Here is a 21,608-nt window from a genome sequence, read left to right on the forward strand (position 1 = left end):
GGAGGCAGAGCTAGCAGCCACCACTTCACCTTCACTGCATCAACATTCAAAACCCCATGTTTGCATAGCAGAGGCAGTCGACAAGCAGCTTCCACGAATCCTTGGGTTGGGTACTGAAAGGTGAAAAAACACAATCTCCAAATACACTCAAGCATCCTGATTCAGCTCGACCACAATCTGATACCAGCACAAGAAAGAAAGGATACAGCGTCCCAGAAGCTACAAGTAGGTGGTCAGAAAAAAAAAACAAAAAAAAACTCTCATGGTGTTGGATTGGAGTAACTGTGTGTGTATCAGCCTATCAGGTACAAAGAGGAAAGAGAATTTGATATGCCTCAAGCTACCATACAATGGCAAACAATATTCTTCTTCGATTTCCATCGCAGATCTCGATTCCTCGGTAAAATATACAAATCGGAGGGATACAACCAATATCATGAGCTTGACAAAAATAGACCCAGAAAAGCCCTAGCAGGGTGATATATAACAACTCCAAGGCAGGAACACGAGGCCTGTTGCTTCTTACAGGCATCGAACAGGTTCCTAGCTGGCAAGGTGGCTGGGAGAGCTTTTGAACATCGTGTGCCACATGTAAGCCCTGGAGAGGACCATCTCAAGCTCGTGGTGTGCCCAGGTCCTTGTGGGAAGGTGCTGAAGGAACATCACCATTTCCTGAAAATCCAGTTTCTGCAGCTTGTCCGACCACTGATGGGGGAGATGGTTTCAAACTATCAGGAACTCGAAATGCTATCGGTGTAATAAAAACACATTAACATATTGCAAACAGGACTTACAGTTAACAGAAAACTAGCCGAGATGTACACGAGAAAATCTGGCAGATAATCTCCTTCAGCAAGATATGTATCCCACAGGCGTGTGACAAGATGAAAAGGTATCTACAGGGATATGAGACAGGTTGGCAACTCTTTTACGTGTACATGAAATATATAATCAAGTCATCTAGTGTAACAGGGCAAACCTCCCGTATCAGAAGGCAGTTGAACCAACGGAAGGCAAATTGAAGAAACTCTAGTCCTTGTTCTTCAATATGCTTGGATACAGGTTCTGCATATAACCCAAAAATATGAGGTAAAGAACAAGTGTTTTTCCAGTATAAGGGGAAAAAGTCCTACTAAATTACAAGCAAATCATGTTCATAAACAATAAATGGCTAGACACTTTCAAATTGATGGTTCTACAAGTATATAAACTATTTATCTACACAGAAGGGTCCTAGAAATCCTTAATGCCACCACAATTATTATATATGGGAGTTCAAGAATGGATAAACAATTACTAGAAAGTGGAACAAGAAGTGGCAATACATGAGAATCAGTGGAACATTACCATCTATACGACGAACTAGTTCTTTCAATCTAAAAACAAGACGCTGAATTCCTGGTTGTGCAAATGTGTAATGATCCTGCATTCCATCAAGAAACTTCGAGAGACACCAATAGCAGTCTGCTTCTATGTTAGAAATGTCCTGTCCTGAAAGATTGTCCATAGACCAACTGTCCATGTTGCCCTCTAGGTGCTCAGATAAGAACACGACCAAGAACGGTGTGACAAGGTCATTTATTCCTTGGACGTAGCCGCTTGCTGGGTGACGAATAGCCCTGAAATCCCCACATCAGAACAATGGAGAAAGCAAATAAATACAACCCCAGTCATATTAAATACAAATAACAACGCCAAAGGTCAAAATATTAGTAAAAGTCATGTTTGCACCAACAGAACAGGTCTGCGTGCGGATGATAATTTGGCTACAAGAACCATGTTACTTCAAAAAAAAAAACTTCAAATTAAAAAAAATACATATGTGTTAAGAGAAAGTGCACTGAATATGGGAGATGTACTAGCACAGGGACCAAAAATATGAAAGTACAAAAGATGGAGAAGTCACTGATCCTGAGAGAATCGGTCTACATCTGGGTGAGGTGAGACTGAATCTATTTAAAAGGAAACAAACAACCAGGCTAGTGCAAGAGGAAGGAAAGCGTTAAGCATTAAGATGTCAAGATAAAGCAGACTCAATCCATGCAAACAAACTAAAGGAATTAATACAAGAGCAAGTTCAGTGCAAAATACATCCACTTAACCAAGTTTTCCCACATAAGAAATTGTCTTGCAACGTATAAAGAATAACTTTGCAAATTAGTATTATCCACAATGGAAACAAGCATATTTGCATACAGCAGGCTGACATCAGGAGGAAAATAGTGAATCAAAATTGGAAAAGAGACATATTTTTCAGTTAATGAACCCACCACCACAACCCAAAGCGAAAGAAAACAAGCCACCCAAGCTCACACCTTACCATGTATATAAAATGCGCTCGAGAGATTTCTGAATTTGAGGATTCTGAAAAAAGGTAACATCAGGTACAGTTCTTGGGCAATCAACTGCAACCTGCAGGCCAACAGGTGACCGTAAGATGATTGATTTTGAGAAAATAGGGTGAGGGGATGAGTCAATAAATTATAAGCCCAAAATGTTACCTGGCGAAGCATAGTAATTTCTTCATCCGCGCGTTCACTATCCTGGATATCATAGTATTGAGAAACACATTCCACATACTCTAGTCTTTTTCTTGTTAGAACACCTTCTCGTCTATCTTTATTAGGTGGTGCATAACCCTGCAGCAAGCTATATTAAATTCAAAAATTGGGAAACAATATTCAAAACAAGTTCTGCGATCTTCACAGTAAGCATCTCTACTCACCAAAAGAAGCCTCCATACATTAGGTCGCATATATGGCGGCACACCACTCCAAGATAATTCACGCAAATTGTCTACATAATGGAGGACAGATTGCAGATGTCAACTGAATTCTACATTATCTTGAAGAACCAAAATATATTAAAAGATAAAGTATTTTTAAAAGGAAAAAAGCTCAAAAAGGTTTACATTTATATGCAAGAGTTCTTGATTTATGATTTATCAGCTCTGACCCGAGATAGAAAATAATATTTACTAATAAAAACAATGTATAGATGGCCACATCACGACTTCATGGTTTATGGGTATAAGAAGAATCAGATACTATGAAATGCTAGTTTTCCTTGTATTACAAGTAAGTTTATATCATCAACAAAAGCAAAGCTTAATTGATAAACTGAAGCGAAAAACATAGCTTCCATAAAATACAAGGAATAACAACTCATCAGATTATCACTGTACAGAAATTTTAATATTTTTGATGTTTGCCCTCCTGACCAAAACAATGCAAAAGCATCCGAATAGAAAATTAGAGATGATCAGCCATGCCTAATATAAGAATGTTACTGTAATGTTTACTTCTGAGATCAAACTACCTCATGCAAAATTGATGATGAATTCAAAATAATATACTACAAAGAATAGTCTGCATACCTAATATAACAGCTGGCCTAGAGAGTTCCTTTGTGAATTTATCAATTCTTGCAGAATCTGTAGCTCTAGCCCCAGAAACTAGCCCTTGGGCATCTGGTAATGAATTTGAGCTACTTGTTGACAGAATATTTGATTTCTTTGCACTTGCACTGTCAAATGAGTTTCCAGGTGCCTGGCCTTCTCCCTGCACAATGCCAACTCCATCAGTTACAATACATCTTCTTTACATGTCAAAAGCAATCAAAGTAATATCACATTACCTCCTGAGAACCTCCCTTGTGCTCATCTTCATCATGCTCACTCTCAAATCTTGGAGAATAATCAGGAGGGGAAAGAGGCTCAGATCGCCGAGTTAGCAAAACCTTTCCGGGAAAGCTGCGTCCTTTAAGCATGCTGACAAAGAGTTTGGACAATAACAGCCATAGATCATTTTAAGGTTATATACAAGCAGATAGGGTACACGATGTCTAGAAACAGTAATATATATGTTTAATCAAAACATCCCTATGGCACCTTGATGGAAGAAACAAAGATTGCGAGTATACAGGTTGTAAAAGTGCCATTTCGTTATTTCTGAATAACAGAGTTAACAAATTCTAATGTCCATGGTGTTTTGATGTATAGATAACAAAGAAACAGATCATGAACATTTCAGCGGAATATGCAGCCTAGAAACGGCACTAGTGTACTGACACTAAGCAAAGCTACAGCCGTCCCATTTGGACACAATCAGATCGAAGATCGCGCGAGGGAGGAAAGATCGGCTTACCCTTGCACGTTGCGGAGAGTCTGGTTGAAGCGCCACTCCGTGTTGTTGGGGCTCCCGCCGGCACCGCCGCCGACTCCTCCACCGCTGCCGCTCATCGCCGCCGGTCCGCGCTGCCTGGCTCCGGCAACCGAGCTCACGCCCAGGCGCAGGGAATTGGACGCCTCAGCTCGTTTGCGCACGCCCTTCACGCCCGCCCGCAAAGCATCGCCGAGACCCGCGGCGTTGCTGCCCGTGCGCGCCTGCCGCCTGGCTGCCCCGCTGTCCGCTCGATCCTGCTGCTCAGACTATCTCCAACAAACGGAGCCCGCGCGAAAGGAAAGGGTCACGGACCCAAACAGTCGCTTCTCAAACAGCCGACGCAAACGCCGCCCGCTCCTCCCCGCGTCGCCCGAGGTCCCCACGCCGCGCCGGCGGCTCCCTGACGCGGATCCGCCTCGCCGGCCGCGGCCCGTCCTAGCCGCGCCGGCTGCTCCCTGACGTTGATCCGCCTCGCCGGCCGCGCCCCGTCGCAGATCCACCTCGCCGTCGTCGACTCGTCGTCCGCGGCCCGTCGCGGATCCGCCTTGCCGGTCTAGTTGTGGAGGAGCAGAAGGAATTGGGGATCCTTGGGAATGCAACTGAAAGCGCCTTGCCTGGAATCCTCACATCGCAGCAACGAAAGCGTACTTCCTGCTTTACGCTTCTCTCGTTCGTAATCGTAGTGTGGACGTGTGGTTAGCTTTGGGGCCTACATGCAGAATTTTGTTATCTTGGATCATGGAGTATTTGGATAACGATCTACTCTCCTAGTTCTAAACTATAGTAGCTACATTTATATTTATCCTAAATTAATATTTTAAACTTTGATATGTAAATGATGCTAACAAGTTCATATTTAACTTTCTCTATTTAAAATAAATTATTTTTAGAATGATTGTTGGTCAAAGATAAAAATGTTTGATTTAGGAAGTTAGGATTAGGAAGTGGAGTATCAATTAAGAGGCTTCAAGTATGGAAGATTAGGAAAGAAAGTCTATAAAAGGATTCTTGCTAAATTGTACTACCCCTTGTAGAGCTAATAACCCTCACCTCAGTTCAAAACGAAAAAAATTGAATTATCAATAATTGTACCCCCTGCAATCTTGCAGCAGGCTTCAAATCCTTGCTCACAACTCACAAGGCGATGCCATGAACCCATCAAAATTTGCAGTTAAAGATGGGACCATTTCAGGCATGGCCTAACCGTGAATGACCCCATCGGAAAGCTGTATCCCCGGAACACGGGGTACCAGTTCATCCAGCTTCCCGCCCGATGAACAAGAGGTAACTATCAGCATGCATCTTAACAGATTTGCAATTCCCAATCATCCCGTTGAACAAAGGTACTCTATTTATCCTTTAGCTCCAAGTACATAAGGCAATAAGGTGGAATTCATTTCTCTTCAGATCCGGAAACAAACCAACAAGAGAACAAGCTCCGAACATTGAGCTGTTTGGTTGCAACACCCTTTTCTTTCCCTTTTTCATCTAAGGGTGGCTACAACAAGATACCATATGATGCCCTTTATTCCTTGTATACATAGTTTATGTGGAAAAAAAATTGGTTTTCTGTATTGCTAACATAGAAGGCTTATGCTTTAGGATGATACTCTGATCGATGCCTTGAGATAGATAATAATGTTTATGCAATTCTACTTTGCATCCCTTGATAGAAAACTGTGTGACTGGATGTCCCGGACGTTGGAGAGTTCATCCACCGTGTCTCCCCGCTCAAACACAGCTGCTGCACCCATCCCAGATCCTGCATGCACCACAGTGCACCATGGTTAAATTGAGTTTACTCATTACACATTCTCTGCCTTTGTACTTATCCAAATATGAGTATCTAACGACGAGCATGATGGAGATAATAGTTCTAACCGATGCACATGGTTACAACACCAAATCGGCAGTCTCTTCCTCGGCGCTTCATTTCGTTCAGAAGAGTAGCCACACACCGCGCACCTGAATAACAAAATGGAATTACCAGCTTAGATGACTTCGCTCAGATGATCTGGTAACAGGTATTAATGTCAGTCCATTTCCTGACAATCTCGCATACAAGTAGTTGTTAGGTTACCTGTTGCACCCAGAGGGTGTCCAAGGGCAATCGCACCTCCATTCACATTTACTTTGGAACGGTCTAGTCCCAGCTTATTGCAACAATAGACAAATTGAGAGGCAAATGCCTGCAAGCGGATAATTCGGTAATCAGATATTGTTAATAGATGAGAGAAAATGTGTTGATTATGAGAGATAGACAGACCTCATTCAGTTCAAAGAGATCAATGTCTTCAATCTGAAGGCCAGCAGACTTCACTGCAGCAGGAATGGCAACAGCAGGACCAACACCCATAACAGCTGGGTCCACTCCAACAGCAGCAAAGCTCCTAATAGATTATGTCAAGAAACATTTTAGTGTAACTATGAATTGAGGAAAAATAGGTCAAAACAATGATGATAAACACAATTTGAACTAATGAAGATGTTGTATGTATGTATATATGGAAGGGCGCATGAGGTACCTGAAAACACCAAGAATAGGAAGTCCTTTCTTCAGAGCTACAGATCTCTTCATTAGGAGAACAGCTCCAGCACCATCACTCACTTGACTAGAATTGCCTACACAGTTTGAATCATTTATCAGATGTTGTTTCAGCAGCGAGTGAAAAAACTCTGGATGCAAAGGAGGGTGTTAACGAAAATTGTTCTCTTCTGCAATACCTGCAGTTGTAGTCCCATCCTTTTTGAAAACTGGTTTAAGCTTCCCCAATCCAGATGCTGTGGTGCCTGGCCTAATTCCATCATCAACAGATATCACAACTTTCTTCTCCTCTCCAGTTTTAGGATCAACGATCTGCACAATATGGAAAGCGTCAGCGAACACTTACAATAATGATCATTAAAAGAGTTTCTGTTTTTCTAGATAACTAGACTGAAACATTGGTCCGACAACAAGCATATTAGTTACTGCTAAGTTAAGACAGTTAAAAACACTAGATTAACTGTTGCTAGTGTCTACTTGAAAGGATCTGTCACGGGCTAGGGATGGATGGGAGTTTGTGGAAGGAACTTGACGAAGATTGTATTCAAATGAGGTAGGAGGCTGTGGCCCTGGACCTCGCCGGCGCGCAGGAGCAATGGTTGAAGCTCACCGTGCACCAGGAAGGCAGGCGCCCTAGCCAAGTATCAGATACAATCTTAGATGCAAAAGAAATCACAGGTCAAGGCTTATATGCGCCAAGCCTAAAGACAGACTCCCGAAACAACTAACCGACTCAATCTTATCCAATCTAAACCGACTAGGACTCTTTAAACTGACTTGTTGCGCCTCCTATAGTGGAGTCCGACCATGACAGGATCTGAGGGCTAGGAAACGAAATTTCAATGCCTCTTACCTTTGTTGGCACAGGGACGATCTCATCCTTAAATTTTCCAGAAGCCGTGGCTGCAGCAGCTCTTCTATGAGACTCGGCCTGATAAAACGTGAAGCTTTAATTACCATATTAATCGAAACAAAGAAATTATTAAATTGAAACAGTTTGTTCCTAGGGAACTCACAGCAGCCTGATCTTGCTCTTGCCTGGTGACACCATATCGATGAGCAACATTTTCAGAAGTAATTCCCATGGGCAGAAGACAATCCTGTGCTTTCTGGAATGCACTTATCTGTAGAGAAAAATGTGTTATAGAAATAACAATAACATCTATATCAATATACAATGTGATTACTAATCCTTACTTTTGGGTTTACTTGTCCTTCCCAAGCAATGGAATTTATCGACATGGATTCCAAACCAGCACCAATCCCTGTTTGGAGGGGGGGAAAGCAGTCATACTCAGCACTGAAACAAAATAACAGCAGCAAAGCTAGCGTGTATATTCAGCATACTGCAATTACCTATGTCATAGAAACCAGCCTTTATAGCGGCGGCGACATCAGCTACTGCCTGTAACCCAGATGAGCATTGTCGGTTGACAGTTCTCACAGGAACAGTTTCTACAACAACAAAATGGGATAGTGAAAATTTTGCCCAGAAGGTAGAATCCTCTTCTTCATACAAGGGTGCCATGGTTGCAAACATAGGGGTTTACCAGGGAATCCAGCATAGAAAGCAGCCATTCTGCACTCATTTGCTCGCTGCGAACCTGGACCTAGCACCGTCCCAACCACAATGTCACCAATGTCACCTGGATTGATTTTAGTGTTGTCCAGAACAGCCTACAGGTGGGAAACAAAAGTAACAGAACATGGACAATGAGCACGTCAAACTTTTGTTTAAGCACAGTTAATCAAATGTAATGAAAACTCTTACGTTTAAGCACGGCCAACAAGTTCCCGTTGTAGCAAAAACAAGCAGAGAAGTAAGATAACAAAATCAAACCTTGAGAACAACAGTAAGGAGGTCCTCTGGGTACGTGTCCTTGAAACCCCCTCGCTTGGCCTTGCATATCGGCGTCCGGTATGCACTGCAGTGAGACAGGACACAAGGAAGAGGCATCCGTCAATGGATACACATATGCAGCATAATGATTGATACTTAAAGGGCCAAAGCAGCTATCCTTGGGTTGCTAAGTTTTCTTTTTCGAACATTTTGATTAATTGAGCTCGTCTGTCTCTGCATAGCGGTATCCTTATCTGTACTTATTCCTGTGAATTAGCTGACTAGACTACGCATTCTCGTTGGTAAATAGCAGGACATGGTTAGTGGGCTGAATTGCTGAGGTGAGTTCTCCTCATGACTAACTGAGGTTAATCGACGCGATCCGATGGGGCGCAATTTCAGTTTCTAACTTCCCATCAGTCAGCACGTCGAAGAGTTGTTGTCCTAAACAAGGCAATACTGAAATAGGAGTACTCCCTAAGAAAGAGGGGGGGAGGAGAGAAGAAACAAAAACTGTAGGAAGAAGGCTTACGCGACGACGACAACATCATCTCCGAAGGAGGAGGTCCTCTGGTACGCGGCGCTGTCCCCGGCCGCGCACGCCGACGCCTGAACAGCGAACACCCGCCAAATCAGTCAGCCAAACCAAACGAAAAGCAAGCAGCAGATGAGGGAAGGAGCTCACCTCCAGCTGCGGCCGCGAGGACGAGGAGGAGGGGACGAGGTGGGCGAGGAGGACCCGCTGCCGGTCGATCGCCTTCTCCATGGCTGGCTGGCTCGCTCGCTTGCGTTGGGGTTGTCGTCCAAGGGGAAGGAGGCGGAGGGGAGGTGGGAGGTTGCGGAGGAGAATTGAATTGCTGGTTGCTCGCTGTTGCTCTGTTATTATGGCGCGGCGCCGGCACGTAGCGGCAGGAAAAAGCAGGCGGCAAGCAAGCAAGCAAGCGACCGGTGTTTATCCGGCGTACGGCATGGGCATGGGCATCGGCATCGGCATGGCACGGATTGGGATCAGGAAATCAGGATCGCACCGGGCCATGCCGACCAGAACATACTTGCGTTGCCACCTCTAGAAGCTTTTGCTTGCACGTTTAAGTTGAAATATTTCTAGCCCTTGTTTTTTTTTTTGTTTCTGGTCAACTGCATGTATTTTGTGCCAAAAAAATTGCATTTCCTGAACGCCGATTTTGTATCCGGTTCCTGTGACTGATCGTTGCCTCTTAAGGAAAACAAATTGCATTTTGTCCTTAAGCCTGGTTTCTATTGATCTATCTGCTCTTTTTTTTTCCGGTCACCAATTTGCAACATCCTAAGCGCATTTAGTTAGAGTACCTCTATCCATATTTTTTGTGTTTCTGCTGCCTCTATCTCACAGTGCTACTGTGCTAACCTGGTCCGTATACTTAGATTAGAGGCTCAAAAGCTAAATAGTCATTTTTAAACATTACACACATAGTAAAAAAAACTACCATAAGGTCTACGTAAGCGGAACATACACATATTGTGAAATGGAGGAAATATAGTGTACAGTTATGAAAAAAGTTACAGGTTATATATGTAATATCCGCTTTGTAAGAATTGAACCTGCTTCTCCTTCTTAAATAATATGGAAGCGCTCGTGCTAACTTTTTTTATAAAAAAAATACAAATTACTATCCGGTACCATTTCATATCCTTTAGTCTTCGTTTGTTTTCATCTTGTTCTAAATGGCTCCTGCCGAGTTCTTTTGGGTCTACTTGAAACATTATTAGAAGAAGAAAAATAGGCAGCACCATGGCATAAGCCAACATCTTTTAATTCTATACTACTCCCTCCGTTCCAAATTATATATCATTTTAGCAAATCTAGAATTCTAGATACATAATTTTTGTTATGTATCTAGATATACACTCATATCTAGGTACCAACAAAACTTCTCCCTCCGTTTCAAATTATTAGTCGTTTTGATTTTTCTAGATATATAATTTTCGCTATGCATCTAGATATATATCATCATGTCTAGGTGCATAGTAAAATCAATGAACGACTAATATATATATATATATTTAAATTTGCTAAAATCATCTATAATTTGGAACAGAGAAATAGTAATAAAGAGTATCTATCTCTAGTTGTCCACATGGAAATAGCCGTATGCCCCATGAAATATGGTCAGAGGTTATATCCCTAGCCCTGGTTGGTTTGCGGAGGATATACTCATCTCCGCATGGAACGGAACGTGCCATGACTCGTGAATTTGTCGGGCTCCAACTCCACGCGGCTGGCGTCACCGCTGACGCAGAAGGGGCTTGGCTGGCTTTGGTTAGTTAGGACAGGGGCCCGTAACGGCCTGTCTATAAAAAATAGGCTCTCAATTAGGGATGCAAGTTAAATATATTTTTCGTTATTGAATCGACACAAATGGATAAAATAAACTAGAGTAGCATTATGCATTGTCGTGGAGCTGCAACCACGGCCGGGTGGCGGAAGACACCCGCCCTAGCTCAGAGGGTGTGTACTCGGGGGTTAGCTAGTCTCAGAACGATCTCCCTCCAGAACACGATGAACACAGCAAGATTTAGAGTGGTTCGGGCCGCCGGAGCGTAATACCCTACGTCCACTGTGTATTGTATTCCCACCCCCACGAGAGCGTGAGAGCTGCGAGAGCTTGTGTCCGTCTGAAAAAACTGTCCTGTGCACAGCGAGTGCCTCCCTTTTATATCCCAAGGGAGGCGCATACATGGCTGCCGGGACCCCGACAAGTGGGCCCAGTGATGCGGTATAAAATATAGTACTGTTCATCATTATGGTGCTGCAGGCAAAGGAGATCTTTCTCTGGATATCTTTGCCTGCTCTTGGAGTCTCCCGTTCAGCGTGTCTAGGCGCTGTCTTGTCGGAACGGCGCCCGTCGTAGCCAGTGGCGTCGCCTGCCACGTAGCTGAACGGCTGTGTAGGGAGCGGCGTAGGCGGCATGATGGAAAAGTGCCGTGCCGTCGTATCCATTTAATGCGGCTGACGAGCTCTGCGCGGGCGCGGCACAGGCGGCTGCACTGTGCACCTTGGTAATACGCGGTGCACAGCGGGGCCTGTCAAAGGCTGTCCCGCGTGCTGCGGCGGCAGAGCATGCGTCAACCATCCGCATTAAATGTGGTGGGTGGGCGAGTCCCCCTTGCGGAGGACTCGCGCACGAGCCCGCGCCCGTGCCCCCGGGACACGTGGCGTCTCCGGACCCCCGCACGGTAGGGGGTCCGGACGGCGCAGGAGGTCCCGGACCCCTATGGGGGGTCCGAGGCCTGGCTGTCAGCTCGGAGCTTCCATCCCTTAGAGACACGTGGCGTCTCCGGACCCATCCCCAGGCGGGGAACGGGTCCGGGCCGTTGGCCTGGTGAGGGAAGAGCCTGACCGGTGGGGCCTGGCTACTCCGTCCTTACGCGTAATTACGGATAACTACGAGGGTCCTGTCTTGCTGCGGTAAGAGTGGGTACCCCTGCTACAGAGTACCGACATGCATAAATAATTTGGAAGAAAAAATAAACTAGAGCAACATTCTATCATAATTAATTAGATGGTTCAAAAAAACACTATTAGATACTCACGTGCACCTTTGCTCTCAATGATTCACAATGTTTTGAGGTATGCAATATTTCTGGACAACCAAGGAGCCACACATATCTCCCACGTGCCGTGCCAGCTTACAGATACTTTTAGCGAGAACATAAACCTCGTTATTAGTGTCTCCAACCTCGTGCTTAAATAAAACTTCCTGAAATAAAGTACTTTTAGCTTTGATTTCATGATAACGGTCTGCCTATCTTGTTTGCTTCTAACAGTAATGCACGTAGGGCTCCATAGGGGCCCACTACCGCCCGATCCCAACATGATGCTTCGGGAGCTTCAGCATCACGTTGGGCTGCGTAACGGCCTTTCAACGGCCTAGGCTGTAGCAAGTAGGAGTAGATCGATCGCGTTTTCCAAAAAAAAGAAAAAGAAAAAGAAAAAACCTCGATCGCAACCAGCCAAGGAGAAGGTATAGGGTGCAAATAGGCGCACCTAAAGGTATCTACCGCCCCAAGTCACAAAAAAAAGGTATCTACCGCCCCTTTTTTAACTTAAGTTTGTACTAATTTTTCAAAATGAAACTAGTACGAATTTTTGAATTAAAGAGGGCAATGGATACCATAAAAGCACCCATTTGCACCACTAGGAAGCTCCACCGAAGCTCTACGCATGCAGCAAAAGCATGTGGAGATTTTTGCAGAAAATTCGCATGAAATCCATTCGATCCTGACGCGCTTTTAGAAAATATCTTTGCACGGACAACAAAACTGCAAAAGCACACTGCGAAACGCTAGGACAGGAAGCAGCTATCACTGGCGTTCCATTGTGCGCACCAAAACCAGAGGATAGATACCGTGCCCGCGTGGGGGTTCAGTCGATACCGTGAGCTCGCCGGAGCAACTAGAGCAAGTGTCAGCACTAGTACCCAAAACAGAGGCCAACCATACTGGACAAATTCACAGGCCATCGACCACGAAACTAGAGGAAAAATTGCAACTCCATTCAGATCCATCAAGGCATCAACCCACACTTCCACAGGCGCTCACTCATCAGTCACCTTATCCTCTGCCACGCGATAGGGGCCCACGGGAATCTCGGCCACCAGTCACCGCGCGCCACGTCGGCCGTCCCGTCCCTGTACAAGAACCCATCATTGCACGGGAAGCCCAACTTCCAGCAGGCGGCCCGTCCAAATTCCACGTCAATCCATCCATATCCGAAACGGGGCCAGATTCAGAGCGACAACAGACTGAATCCAGCCTCCTTCGCTGAATGCAGCATATGGTGTCGCCTTCAGAGTTGGGCACATATCCAGATCCAACACTTACTTGTCCCAGGGTAAATTAAATAAAAATGCACTATCATCACACAGGCACCTCGAGTAATTCTTCGTCGATTTAGCTCACTGCAACCACAGCTACTCAGAGAACAGTCACCGTTGGTTACTCCATGTATCAAGTATCAACCTGCAGTGAGCAGTCCAACTCTTAACCTTCTCAACAGATGGTAATCCTACATGATAATGAGATGCAGGGCCATCAAGTCAAAGTCCATCACTAGTACCTTGTCAGCAGTACCAGTCATTGTTGGACCAGGCCTTCCATGAATTCCTATCCACCTCAGCTCCCTGACAGTCTTTTTATAAACCCCACTCCCCTGCAAGAATCTGCAGAAGAACATACAGAAACCAGTGAGCCACCCACCAATAGTTTCCTTCCATCCATGGCATGCATCAACACCTTCCAGAGTTGCTCCATTGCCAGAGGGGCAAAGATCAACACAAGAGCTAGGGGCAGTGCTGGAAAGGGATCACCAACCTTTCAGTGCAGGGCGTCCACTTTCGTTGACGCCAGCCTACGGCTTGGGCTCGACGAGAACCCTGAGGCAATCATCTCAGGCGAGTGGCCTGAGAACTTCTCCCTTCTCAGCTACGATGATCTCCGTGCCTACCTTCAGTCACAGGAGACCGTCCAAGAAGGCAATCAGGTACTTGAACTGGAATTCTTGATATTTTTAGTGTTAGCTCTCCTGATCTCCTTCAGCTCTAGCTGAACTCTGAACGTTTTTTTTTTGGTGAATACAGCAGGTAGCTCTCTTGAGTGAGACCATGTCAACACCTGTGCTAGTGGCCACAGCAGAGCAGACGCTGGAGGAGGTGGAATGCCACTTTGAGGCTGTCTCAGGGCTTCCAGTTGTAGACAGCAGCCTCAGATGTGTTGGGGTGGTCGTCAAGAATGACCGGAACAAAGCTTCGCACGGGGTCATCTCCCTCCCTCCCTCCCTGTTACACACACACACCCTCCCTCCCTCCCTCCCTCCCTCCCTCCCTGTCACACACACGCACCCGCACGCACACACACAACTTGTACGCAAGCTTGCACATAACAAGTGGCTAGTTTCTTTCAAGGGTAAAGGAGAACATCAATTTTGTTTACTGATCTACTGCTGCTTGTAACAGCCAAAAACAAAGATTGAAGAAGTAATGACCTCTCCAGCCATCACAATATCATCAGATAAAACAGTGATGGGTAATCGTTGTTTCCATCTCACCTCCTTTTCTTTTTATGTATGCTTTTAGTGAGTTAAATCTAAGAGTACATGTGTAATGTCTACAGATGCTGCAGTTCTGATGCTCAAGAAGAAAATTCACAGACTACCAATTGTAAATCAGGATAAACAAGTGATAGGTGAGTATCAGAATGGCAAACAGTTAAGAGACAAAAGGACTGAATGTATATATACTTGATTTGTATTATTTAACATTGATGAGTTTGCAAGCTTAATGAGGTTCTAAACACTATCAACAGGTATAGTTACCCGTGCTGATGTTCTTCGCGAGTTGGAAGGACTGCTGAAGATTTAGAAGGGCAGCATTCCATGCTCGGAAGTCAGAACTTGTTGTAAATATGTCCATGGTGTTTTTGAGTGGTAGCAAGCAGATCTATAATCTGTAGGAGTGCGCTGTAGAATCGGTGAAAATAAGCCAGGAAGAGTTTGAGATCTTGTCCTCGTAAAAGTAGCACACCAGGAAACTTCTTCTCTGTATTGTACTGCTCGCACAACCAAATGCTGTAACAAGTCAAATATTTCCAGAGCAATATAAATAGACGTGCCTAAATAATCTTTCAGAAGAAATATGCCAAAGAATGGAAGAAACATGAGAAAATGTGAGCAAATGCACATGCCGAATCAAAATAATTTAGAGAAATAAGTGAATGAATTATAACTCCGAGGAGAATGCAAAAAACATACTCATTCTGTATGTCATTGCAACTTGAAACAGCTAAATCAGGAGAGTTCCCTTTGATCTTCTCCCGAAGCAACAGTAGCAGCACTAACAACCATTGTTGGAGTAGAAAGTCTGGGTTCTTGTGAATCAGAAACAACTTTCATCTCCAGGTTTGGAATTACTGGTGGCTTTGTCCTCCGAGTAACAGTCATTTTCAACCCCTCAGTTGTGTGAATTGTTGCTCCAGTTGTCATATCAACCTATCATATTGCTCATAAATAATGGGTACGGTTATTAACTATAACAAACCAGAAACTGGTAGAAGCATACCGGAGGTGCTCCTGGAGCCATCTGAAAGTCAAATCGCTTGACAAGCATTGCTGTTGCGACCACAGTCTGCATTGACCCAGTATGCCTATGTTTATTTTGAGTTCAAAATGTGCATGCTCTGTTGTGATCGTTTTGTTGCTAGTGTAGTAAAATGGGATATTGGGCTTGTAAAAGCTTGATTTTTTTAAAAAAACAGGTATAAAATTCTAAAAAAGTTACCTCAAAAGTGGCAAACATGTCACCAACACATTTCCTTGGTCCACCACCAAATGGTAAGTAACTGAAAATCCAAGAGATTGTGTGAATCCCACTGTGACTAAACAATTCTTCAGGAATTAATCAACATGGTTGTAGGCAACAAGTATAATAAGCCAACCTTTATTTTTGTTGTTTATTTGAAATATATGCTCTTAAAAGGAAATTTAAGTATTCCCACCTTGTTCCCCTAAGCTAATAAAATAGTGAGACATAGAATCTCAGTCACTGGAATCAGTTAAGCCCATACAATCTGCTGCATCATTAAAAACCCTACGTACTATGTAATAACTCAGAACTACTGAACTAGTACCACAAAATCGCTTATGAAAAGTTCAATGCATGCAAAAAAAATTGAAAATAGTACTTAGTTGTGAGCTGATGACCAAATCACTATGTAACTCAGTATCCAAAAGAATCAAAATTTATTCAGAGAACAAGCAGAGGATAAGCACATTCAAATATGGATAACTAGACTGAAAAAAACAGCGTACCAGAAGCCAACTCTATACTATAAGTGCATTTCAGTACAGTGATAGAGAGGGAACCTGAAATTTTGGTTTATCTCATTTGGATTTGGTCCTTCCAAAGGCCATCTTTCTGGGTTGAAAACTTCTGCATCATCCCAGTGCTTTGGGCAGTGGTGAAGATTCCAGACAGAAATAAAAATGTCTTCTCCACTTAAACAAAAAAGAAACAAAAACATTTCAGACAGTAACACCAAAGGAATGAACGGTATCATATATCCAAATATCCTCGAGCAGCTATCAAATCAAGTTACTTTGACAGCAATAGTATTTTGAAAGCAGAAAAAATAAAATATTGTGCCATAAACAGACGGCACAACATTGGGACGGATTGTAGGCTTGCATCTTTTTACATGTTTAAATTAATATTACTACCAAGTGTGTATCTCTTATACAATCAATGGAATTCGAAATATATAGTAAATAAACCCCCCCAAAATAGAAGAAATCTAGTGTTATTAATTTACTTCTATAGTGCTGATTAGTCCTCACAATTGTCTTAAAACTAAAACTACCTTCTTTATATAACTCCAACAACAGAAGGAATTCCCTAAACTTAAGGTTAACTACTAGAGCTAACTGAATATTTGCTGGCATTGGTGGTTTAAATGTTTTTAAAATTCTGCTAGAAAAAGATTACCGGCCTATTGGGTACCCTCCCAGCATATCATCCTCAAGCGACCGACGAATTAAAACCGGTGGCTGCGGATATAATCTCAACGACTGCAGCAAAAATGATTTGGTGACATTCTTATTCAATGATCAATCATATTCTCTGAGATAGAATTGTTAGTTTCTTACTTCATTAATCACTCGAGTAGTGTACTTTAGTTTCTTCACATCCTCAATTGTTGGCAAACCATCACCTAGAACACTATCAACCTGCAGCATTGAGTAATACTAATCGTGAAATTTTGGAAGGAGTGGAAAACATCTTAAAAGTAAAAAAAAAAAAACAAAGGCCTACCTCATCTTGGAGCTTGGCCATTACTTTTGGATACTGCAGTGTAGCAATCAGATAAAAAAAGGTAAGTAGCTTAATATTGGTTTATTAATACAAATGAGATATGAAGACAATAAAAAAAACACCAATGCATTTGATATATCTATGTCAATAAAGCATTGAGTTTTCAGCAGTGTACCTTAGACAGAAGATAAAATGTCCATGTCAAGACCGCTGCAGAGGTCTCATGACCAGCTATGAGCATTGTCATTAGATCATCACGGAGTTGCTTACTGGAGACCTACGATAGATGGATTGCAGCTATGTGAAGATGAGGAAGATGATATAGAAAAATTCACATTTTGCATCGTACATCATCTCCAGATGCCAAGAGAAAGTGAAGAATACTAGGATCTTGCTCATTCATGTATTCTTCGTGAAACTGAAGATCTTCTTGCTCCACCAGTCTCTGCATTAGCAACAATAGGCAATATTGCTGTCATGAACTCATGATTTTTTAAATACGTAAGACAGTAAGATCCAAGTACCAAAAAGATGTACCTTGCATACGGCAATTAGTTCATCGAGAGTAGTATTTATCAACTTGAGAGCTTCATTGACCTTCTTCTGCCTTGGGGAGATGTCCTTCCATATGGGTATTTCCCAAGTTGGTATAGGAGAAGTGCTACGCATTTCCGCTTCCCTTAGTGTTACATACACTGCCTGATCACCATCCCAGAATAAAGAAAAAGGGTAAATGTTTCAGATAAGAAGCATAGAGAAATGGAAATAAAAATAGAGCAAAATCCGAATAATAACCTCGACAATCCCATTGTCATAAGATAGTGAGTCAAAGTCATAATTGAATACTGCCTTCCCAATGACATCTAACGTTAGTCGAGAGAACAAAGATTCCATCTCCACATCCTCCCCATCGGATGCTGCCTTGTCCAATTTCTGGCAGAGCCGATCTGAAGCTTCTCCAAAGAGACCTATCATTGCAGTGACAAACTGCAGAGCAACATTCAGGTGAGTAACAAAGAAGTTGATACACTAAACCTTACGAATAGCTAGATAGCTAGTACCTTCTGATGCAATGCGGGAACAATAGCACGCCTCCGAACACGCCAAATCTCCCCATCAGCTGGGATCAAACCTGTACCCATGACAAACTCCAATATTTCCGCAAGAATTCCCTGCATCAGCCACAATCAAATAGCATGCTCAACGCAGGGAATGAACAGAACATCTTCCCGAGTGATGGAAAGAAGCTTTGGTAGCAACAGTCGAGCTGTATGCATCCGGATTGATAGCCAAACCTTGGAATAAGCTTTGGAGTTCTCTCTCAGAATGTGCTTAGCTATAGCCGGATCAGATACTATAAGAAATGACTGGAAGAACACAAGCCTGAAATCATCAGCAACGCGGTAACGCCCCCAACTGGGTTTCTGAAGCAAATTCTAGTAAATTGCGCGTCACCTTAGGCCCAAAGTTGAGGCGGAAGATGCCGCCGTAGGTGAGGAAGAGATCGTACAGGGGGACGAAGAACGCCTGGCCCACGACCGCGTTGATCGATCCCACCGCCTGCGGAATCTCCGGGCCGCCGCGCGCGGCACCAGCGCCGGCCAGCCTCGTGAGCAGCGCGGCGGCGAGCTCCCCCGGCGGCCCCAGCTTGGACAGCCTCCCCACGAGAGGAGCAATCCATCTGAAACCCCAAATTTGAAACCAAATTACTCCTGGAGAAAAACAAATAAACGAGGGAAAAATGATGTGGAACAGGGGGTGCTGACCCAGGGCCTTGGACGGTGAACTCGCCGGACGCAATGCGCGCGGCCAGCTCGGCCTGACGCCGCCTCTGCTCCTCAAGGGTCGGATCGGAACCGGCGCCGCCATCACCGCCGCCAGAGGCGGCGCAGCGGAGTAGCGAACGACGGCGGCAGGCAGCAGCTTGAGGGAGTCGGAGCTGGGACGGGCCGGAGCCGAGGAGGCGGAACGGGGGAGCGGACGAGAGGCCGGCGCTGGCCGGGGCGGCGGCCATGGCGGGCGTCGTGGTGGCGGCGGAGCAGTGGTGCAGTGACATGGAAAGTGCGGGAACAAGCGGAGGAGGGAGGAGGAAAGGAAGTGGGGGGATGAGGGTGGAGGAGGCGGGGGAGGACGTGGGGTTGGGTGCTCCGACCCTTTGTTGTTGCGTTGCTGCCTTCCGAGCGAGCAGGACGGCCACTGGCATCTTCCGGGCGGCGGGAGAGCCGGAGAGGGGGGATGTCCAGCGTGCATTTGGCTTGTCTGACGGAATCTGTTGGCTCCAGGCAACGGTATCTTATGGCGTCAGACCCCAAGCCTCCTGTCCAAAGTCTAACGAAAATCCATAGTAAAAACAACCTTATATCTTTTTTTTCGCGAGGAAAAAACAACCTTATATCTCATTTGGAGATTTCCCTTCTTTTTATTGCAAACCTCCCAGTCCAAACTCTTGATTTTGTTGATGCTAAAAAAAAGAACTTTTGATTTTGTTGGCAAAAAAAAAAGAACTCTTGCTTTTGTTGGTTCAGCAAGATCTTTTATTAATTCCGAGCCTGTATTTATCGAGATACTTTTTTTTTTGGCATTCCACCAATGCAAAATGATCCGCTACATTATCGTGTTTTGCTACAAATTTTCATTGTAACATGATGATATTGGGGGTGTTTCATTTGGCATTTTTTTTCCAAGTTTAAATGCAATTGCTATTGGTGCACGTGTGAGTGGTGGCCAGAATTCCAGATAGCCTTGACCTATTACGGTGACCGTCCTATTCAACCTTTTGTGGAGGAAACGATGCGTTTCTCTACACGCGTATGGATACGTGCTGAGTACTTTCTAAACGTGTGGAGCGAGGGAGGCTCCGGCACTAGCAGTATACTAGTTTATAGCTGAACCACTGCTGACGGGTGGCAAACCAAGATGGAATACCTGTGTGCTACTATGAAGATACCGAAGGCATCGTCATGTTACTCTTGATTTGGCAGCCAATCCTCATCAGTTTCCTGTACATTTCAACTCGGCAACCGCTGAAATGTCCATGTCGTTCAATCCCGTTTTGCATTGTTCCTGAAAAAACGAAGCGCAGAGGGCCAACTGTCACGGACAAAACAAAGCCTTCTGTCTTACCTTGGGTTTTCACTTGCTACCTTGTTTTTTCGTACATGGTAATAGTAGATAAGACGACTTCTTCCCACCGGTGCAAGAGGCATAGGATAAGATATAGATGCCTGCCTCTTTTGCATAGCTAAAATTACACATCGTCACATGAAAGCTTGCATGGTCAGAAAAGAGGCGAAGTTTTTTTTTCAGAATAGAAGGGAAAAAAATCAAGATGCTGCATTAAGAAAACTTACAGCATCAATCAGTTCCTGTGATCAAACCAAATGGAGGCTCAACGGCCTTGATATGCTCTTTGTTCCCCATGCATGACCAATTCCGCAACAGCGATTGAGCCGATGGAACCTGTTTGCCACTGTATCCTTTGTCTGACCGAATAATATGAATTTTGTTTAACTTTGATCTTTGACCCCTATGCATTTACAGGAACCACAGACACTGAAGCGCCTACAGGCCAGGCAAAAACAAAGCATCCCACAGGGTAGATGATGGGAAGATATCACAGGACACTGAAGCGAGTGACAACACAGGGTCAGGTGTCAAGGGCAGCAAAATCTGCAGAGCACGACGCGCCCAACTACACATTCAGCAACCTTTGCTTGTTGTACATCACAAAAAAAAAAATGCAGGCAAGCTCACCTGATCGCCTACCACGCAACTCAATAGGGAGGCACGCTCAAAACAAGCAGGATTTACAACGCAGCCAGATCGAGCTCGCAACTAACGCACGCGGTGAAATCAGCGGGCATTTGCCATACCATTGAAACGATCGCAACAGATGCTAAACAGATGCGACGAGGGAGACGGAAGTATACCTCCAACTTGAGGAGTCGGAGGAGGAGATGGAGATCGATCGATCGATCGATCGGTGGTCGGTCGATGTGGGCGTCGTGCGTGCAAGAGCGCCCCCATTTCTCTGCCGCGGCGTCCTCCAGGTGGGGTTAGGGCTTCACCGGCGGCGATCGCCATGGGATGGACGAGCCCTTGCGCTCGCGGATTTGAAATTTGGGGGAGGTTTCGATTTGGAATGGAGCGAGCGGGAAGAACGGCCGAACGTGAACTGAAGAAGAAGAGTCGCGAGGCTTGTGAGAGGGGAGGGAAAA

The 21,608-nt window shown here is 44.5% G+C and overlaps 4 protein-coding genes and 1 long non-coding RNA gene across 8 annotated transcripts; 1 reads left to right on the forward strand and 4 right to left on the reverse strand.

Moving 5' to 3' along the window:
- Window positions 1–242: 242 nt before the first annotated feature.
- On the reverse strand, window positions 243–4,804 carry LOC120657620 (GTPase-activating protein gyp1-like). The gene is made up of 10 exons (XM_039935993.1): window positions 4,146–4,804; window positions 3,637–3,769; window positions 3,377–3,560; window positions 2,726–2,796; window positions 2,502–2,639; window positions 2,321–2,412; window positions 1,348–1,619; window positions 980–1,065; window positions 795–896; window positions 243–705 (listed from the first exon to the last, which is right to left on the reverse strand). Exons 1-10 carry the CDS (start codon window positions 4,238–4,240, stop codon window positions 544–546), a joined length of 1,335 nt encoding a protein of 444 aa, XP_039791927.1. The 5' UTR covers window positions 4,241–4,804; the 3' UTR covers window positions 243–543.
- Window positions 4,805–5,491: 687 nt separating this feature from the next.
- LOC120657619 (3-ketoacyl-CoA thiolase 2, peroxisomal-like) lies at window positions 5,492–9,506 on the reverse strand. The gene is made up of 14 exons (XM_039935992.1): window positions 9,234–9,506; window positions 9,081–9,157; window positions 8,549–8,633; window positions 8,259–8,385; window positions 8,065–8,163; window positions 7,906–7,973; window positions 7,725–7,832; window positions 7,562–7,639; window positions 6,888–7,020; window positions 6,689–6,785; window positions 6,430–6,553; window positions 6,244–6,352; window positions 6,045–6,128; window positions 5,492–5,925 (listed from the first exon to the last, which is right to left on the reverse strand). The coding sequence occupies exons 1-14, from the start codon at window positions 9,312–9,314 to the stop codon at window positions 5,816–5,818; spliced, it is 1,380 nt and encodes a 459-aa protein (XP_039791926.1). The 5' UTR covers window positions 9,315–9,506; the 3' UTR covers window positions 5,492–5,815.
- A 3,478-nt stretch (window positions 9,507–12,984) lies between these two features.
- LOC120657627 lies at window positions 12,985–13,756 on the reverse strand. Its single transcript, XR_005668249.1, has 2 exons — window positions 13,647–13,756; window positions 12,985–13,549 (listed from the first exon to the last, which is right to left on the reverse strand). It is a non-coding gene; the product is annotated as an uncharacterized LOC120657627 (long non-coding RNA).
- Window positions 13,472–15,214, forward strand: LOC120657626. Of its 2 annotated transcripts, none has more exons than XM_039936005.1 (5): window positions 13,472–14,069; window positions 14,167–14,343; window positions 14,542–14,611; window positions 14,699–14,770; window positions 14,891–15,214. In XM_039936005.1, the coding sequence occupies exons 1-5, from the start codon at window positions 13,686–13,688 to the stop codon at window positions 14,944–14,946; spliced, it is 759 nt and encodes a 252-aa protein (XP_039791939.1). In that variant the 5' UTR covers window positions 13,472–13,685; the 3' UTR covers window positions 14,947–15,214. The 2 variants fall into 2 exon arrangements, with proteins under 2 accessions (XP_039791939.1, XP_039791940.1); XM_039936006.1 differs by having other exon boundaries at window positions 13,519–14,069; window positions 14,170–14,343.
- On the reverse strand, window positions 14,794–20,632 carry LOC120657621 (protein LUTEIN DEFICIENT 5, chloroplastic). 3 transcript variants are annotated; one of them, XR_005668248.1, is made up of 17 exons: window positions 20,317–20,632; window positions 19,158–19,719; window positions 18,847–19,072; window positions 18,687–18,758; window positions 18,453–18,563; window positions 18,187–18,378; window positions 17,929–18,090; window positions 17,741–17,836; window positions 17,567–17,668; window positions 17,392–17,424; window positions 17,226–17,306; window positions 17,065–17,147; window positions 16,446–16,577; window positions 15,862–15,922; window positions 15,643–15,727; window positions 15,336–15,572; window positions 14,794–15,152 (listed from the first exon to the last, which is right to left on the reverse strand). XR_005668248.1 is itself a non-coding variant. In XM_039935995.1 (17 exons), the coding sequence occupies exons 2-16, from the start codon at window positions 19,592–19,594 to the stop codon at window positions 15,372–15,374; spliced, it is 2,055 nt and encodes a 684-aa protein (XP_039791929.1). In that variant the 5' UTR covers window positions 19,595–19,719; window positions 20,317–20,630; the 3' UTR covers window positions 14,794–15,133; window positions 15,336–15,371. The 3 variants fall into 3 exon arrangements, 2 of the variants coding, with proteins under 2 accessions (XP_039791929.1, XP_039791928.1); XM_039935995.1 differs by having other exon boundaries at window positions 14,794–15,133; window positions 15,643–15,708; window positions 20,317–20,630; XM_039935994.1 differs by having other exon boundaries at window positions 15,643–15,708; window positions 20,317–20,622.
- Window positions 20,633–21,608: the final 976 nt, after the last annotated feature.

The sequence above is a fragment of the Panicum virgatum genome, chromosome 1N (assembly GCF_016808335.1).
Source record: "Panicum virgatum strain AP13 chromosome 1N, P.virgatum_v5, whole genome shotgun sequence".
NCBI classification, from domain to species: Eukaryota; Viridiplantae; Streptophyta; class Magnoliopsida; order Poales; family Poaceae; genus Panicum; species Panicum virgatum.

Coding starts and splice junctions, on each gene's coding strand:
- LOC120657619 (XM_039935992.1), bottom strand. CDS start 9,314: ATGGAGAAGGCGATCGACCGGCAGCGGGTCCTCCTCGCCCACCTCGTC. Junction 9,158..9,233: donor CCTCGCGGCCGCAGCTGGAG/GTGAGCTCCTTC, acceptor TTCGCTGTTCAG/GCGTCGGCGTGCGCGGCCGG. Junction 5,926..6,044: donor TGTTGTAACCATGTGCATCG/GTTAGAACTATT, acceptor TGGTGCATGCAG/GATCTGGGATGGGTGCAGCA.
- LOC120657621 (XM_039935995.1), bottom strand. CDS start 19,594: ATGCCAGTGGCCGTCCTGCTCGCTCGGAAGGCAGCAACGCAACAACAA. Junction 17,307..17,391: donor TGGCCAAGCTCCAAGATGAG/GTAGGCCTTTGT, acceptor TCAATGCTGCAG/GTTGATAGTGTTCTAGGTGA. Junction 17,148..17,225: donor CTACTCGAGTGATTAATGAA/GTAAGAAACTAA, acceptor TTTTTGCTGCAG/TCGTTGAGATTATATCCGCA.
- LOC120657620 (XM_039935993.1), bottom strand. CDS start 4,240: ATGAGCGGCAGCGGTGGAGGAGTCGGCGGCGGTGCCGGCGGGAGCCCC. Junction 2,413..2,501: donor AAATTACTATGCTTCGCCAG/GTAACATTTTGG, acceptor GTTGGCCTGCAG/GTTGCAGTTGATTGCCCAAG. Junction 706..794: donor CGGCTAGTTTTCTGTTAACT/GTAAGTCCTGTT, acceptor CTCCCCCATCAG/TGGTCGGACAAGCTGCAGAA.
- LOC120657626 (XM_039936005.1), top strand. CDS start 13,686: ATGAATTCCTATCCACCTCAGCTCCCTGACAGTCTTTTTATAAACCCC. Junction 14,612..14,698: donor ATCAGATAAAACAGTGATGG/GTAATCGTTGTT, acceptor TAATGTCTACAG/ATGCTGCAGTTCTGATGCTC. Junction 14,771..14,890: donor TCAGGATAAACAAGTGATAG/GTGAGTATCAGA, acceptor CACTATCAACAG/GTATAGTTACCCGTGCTGAT.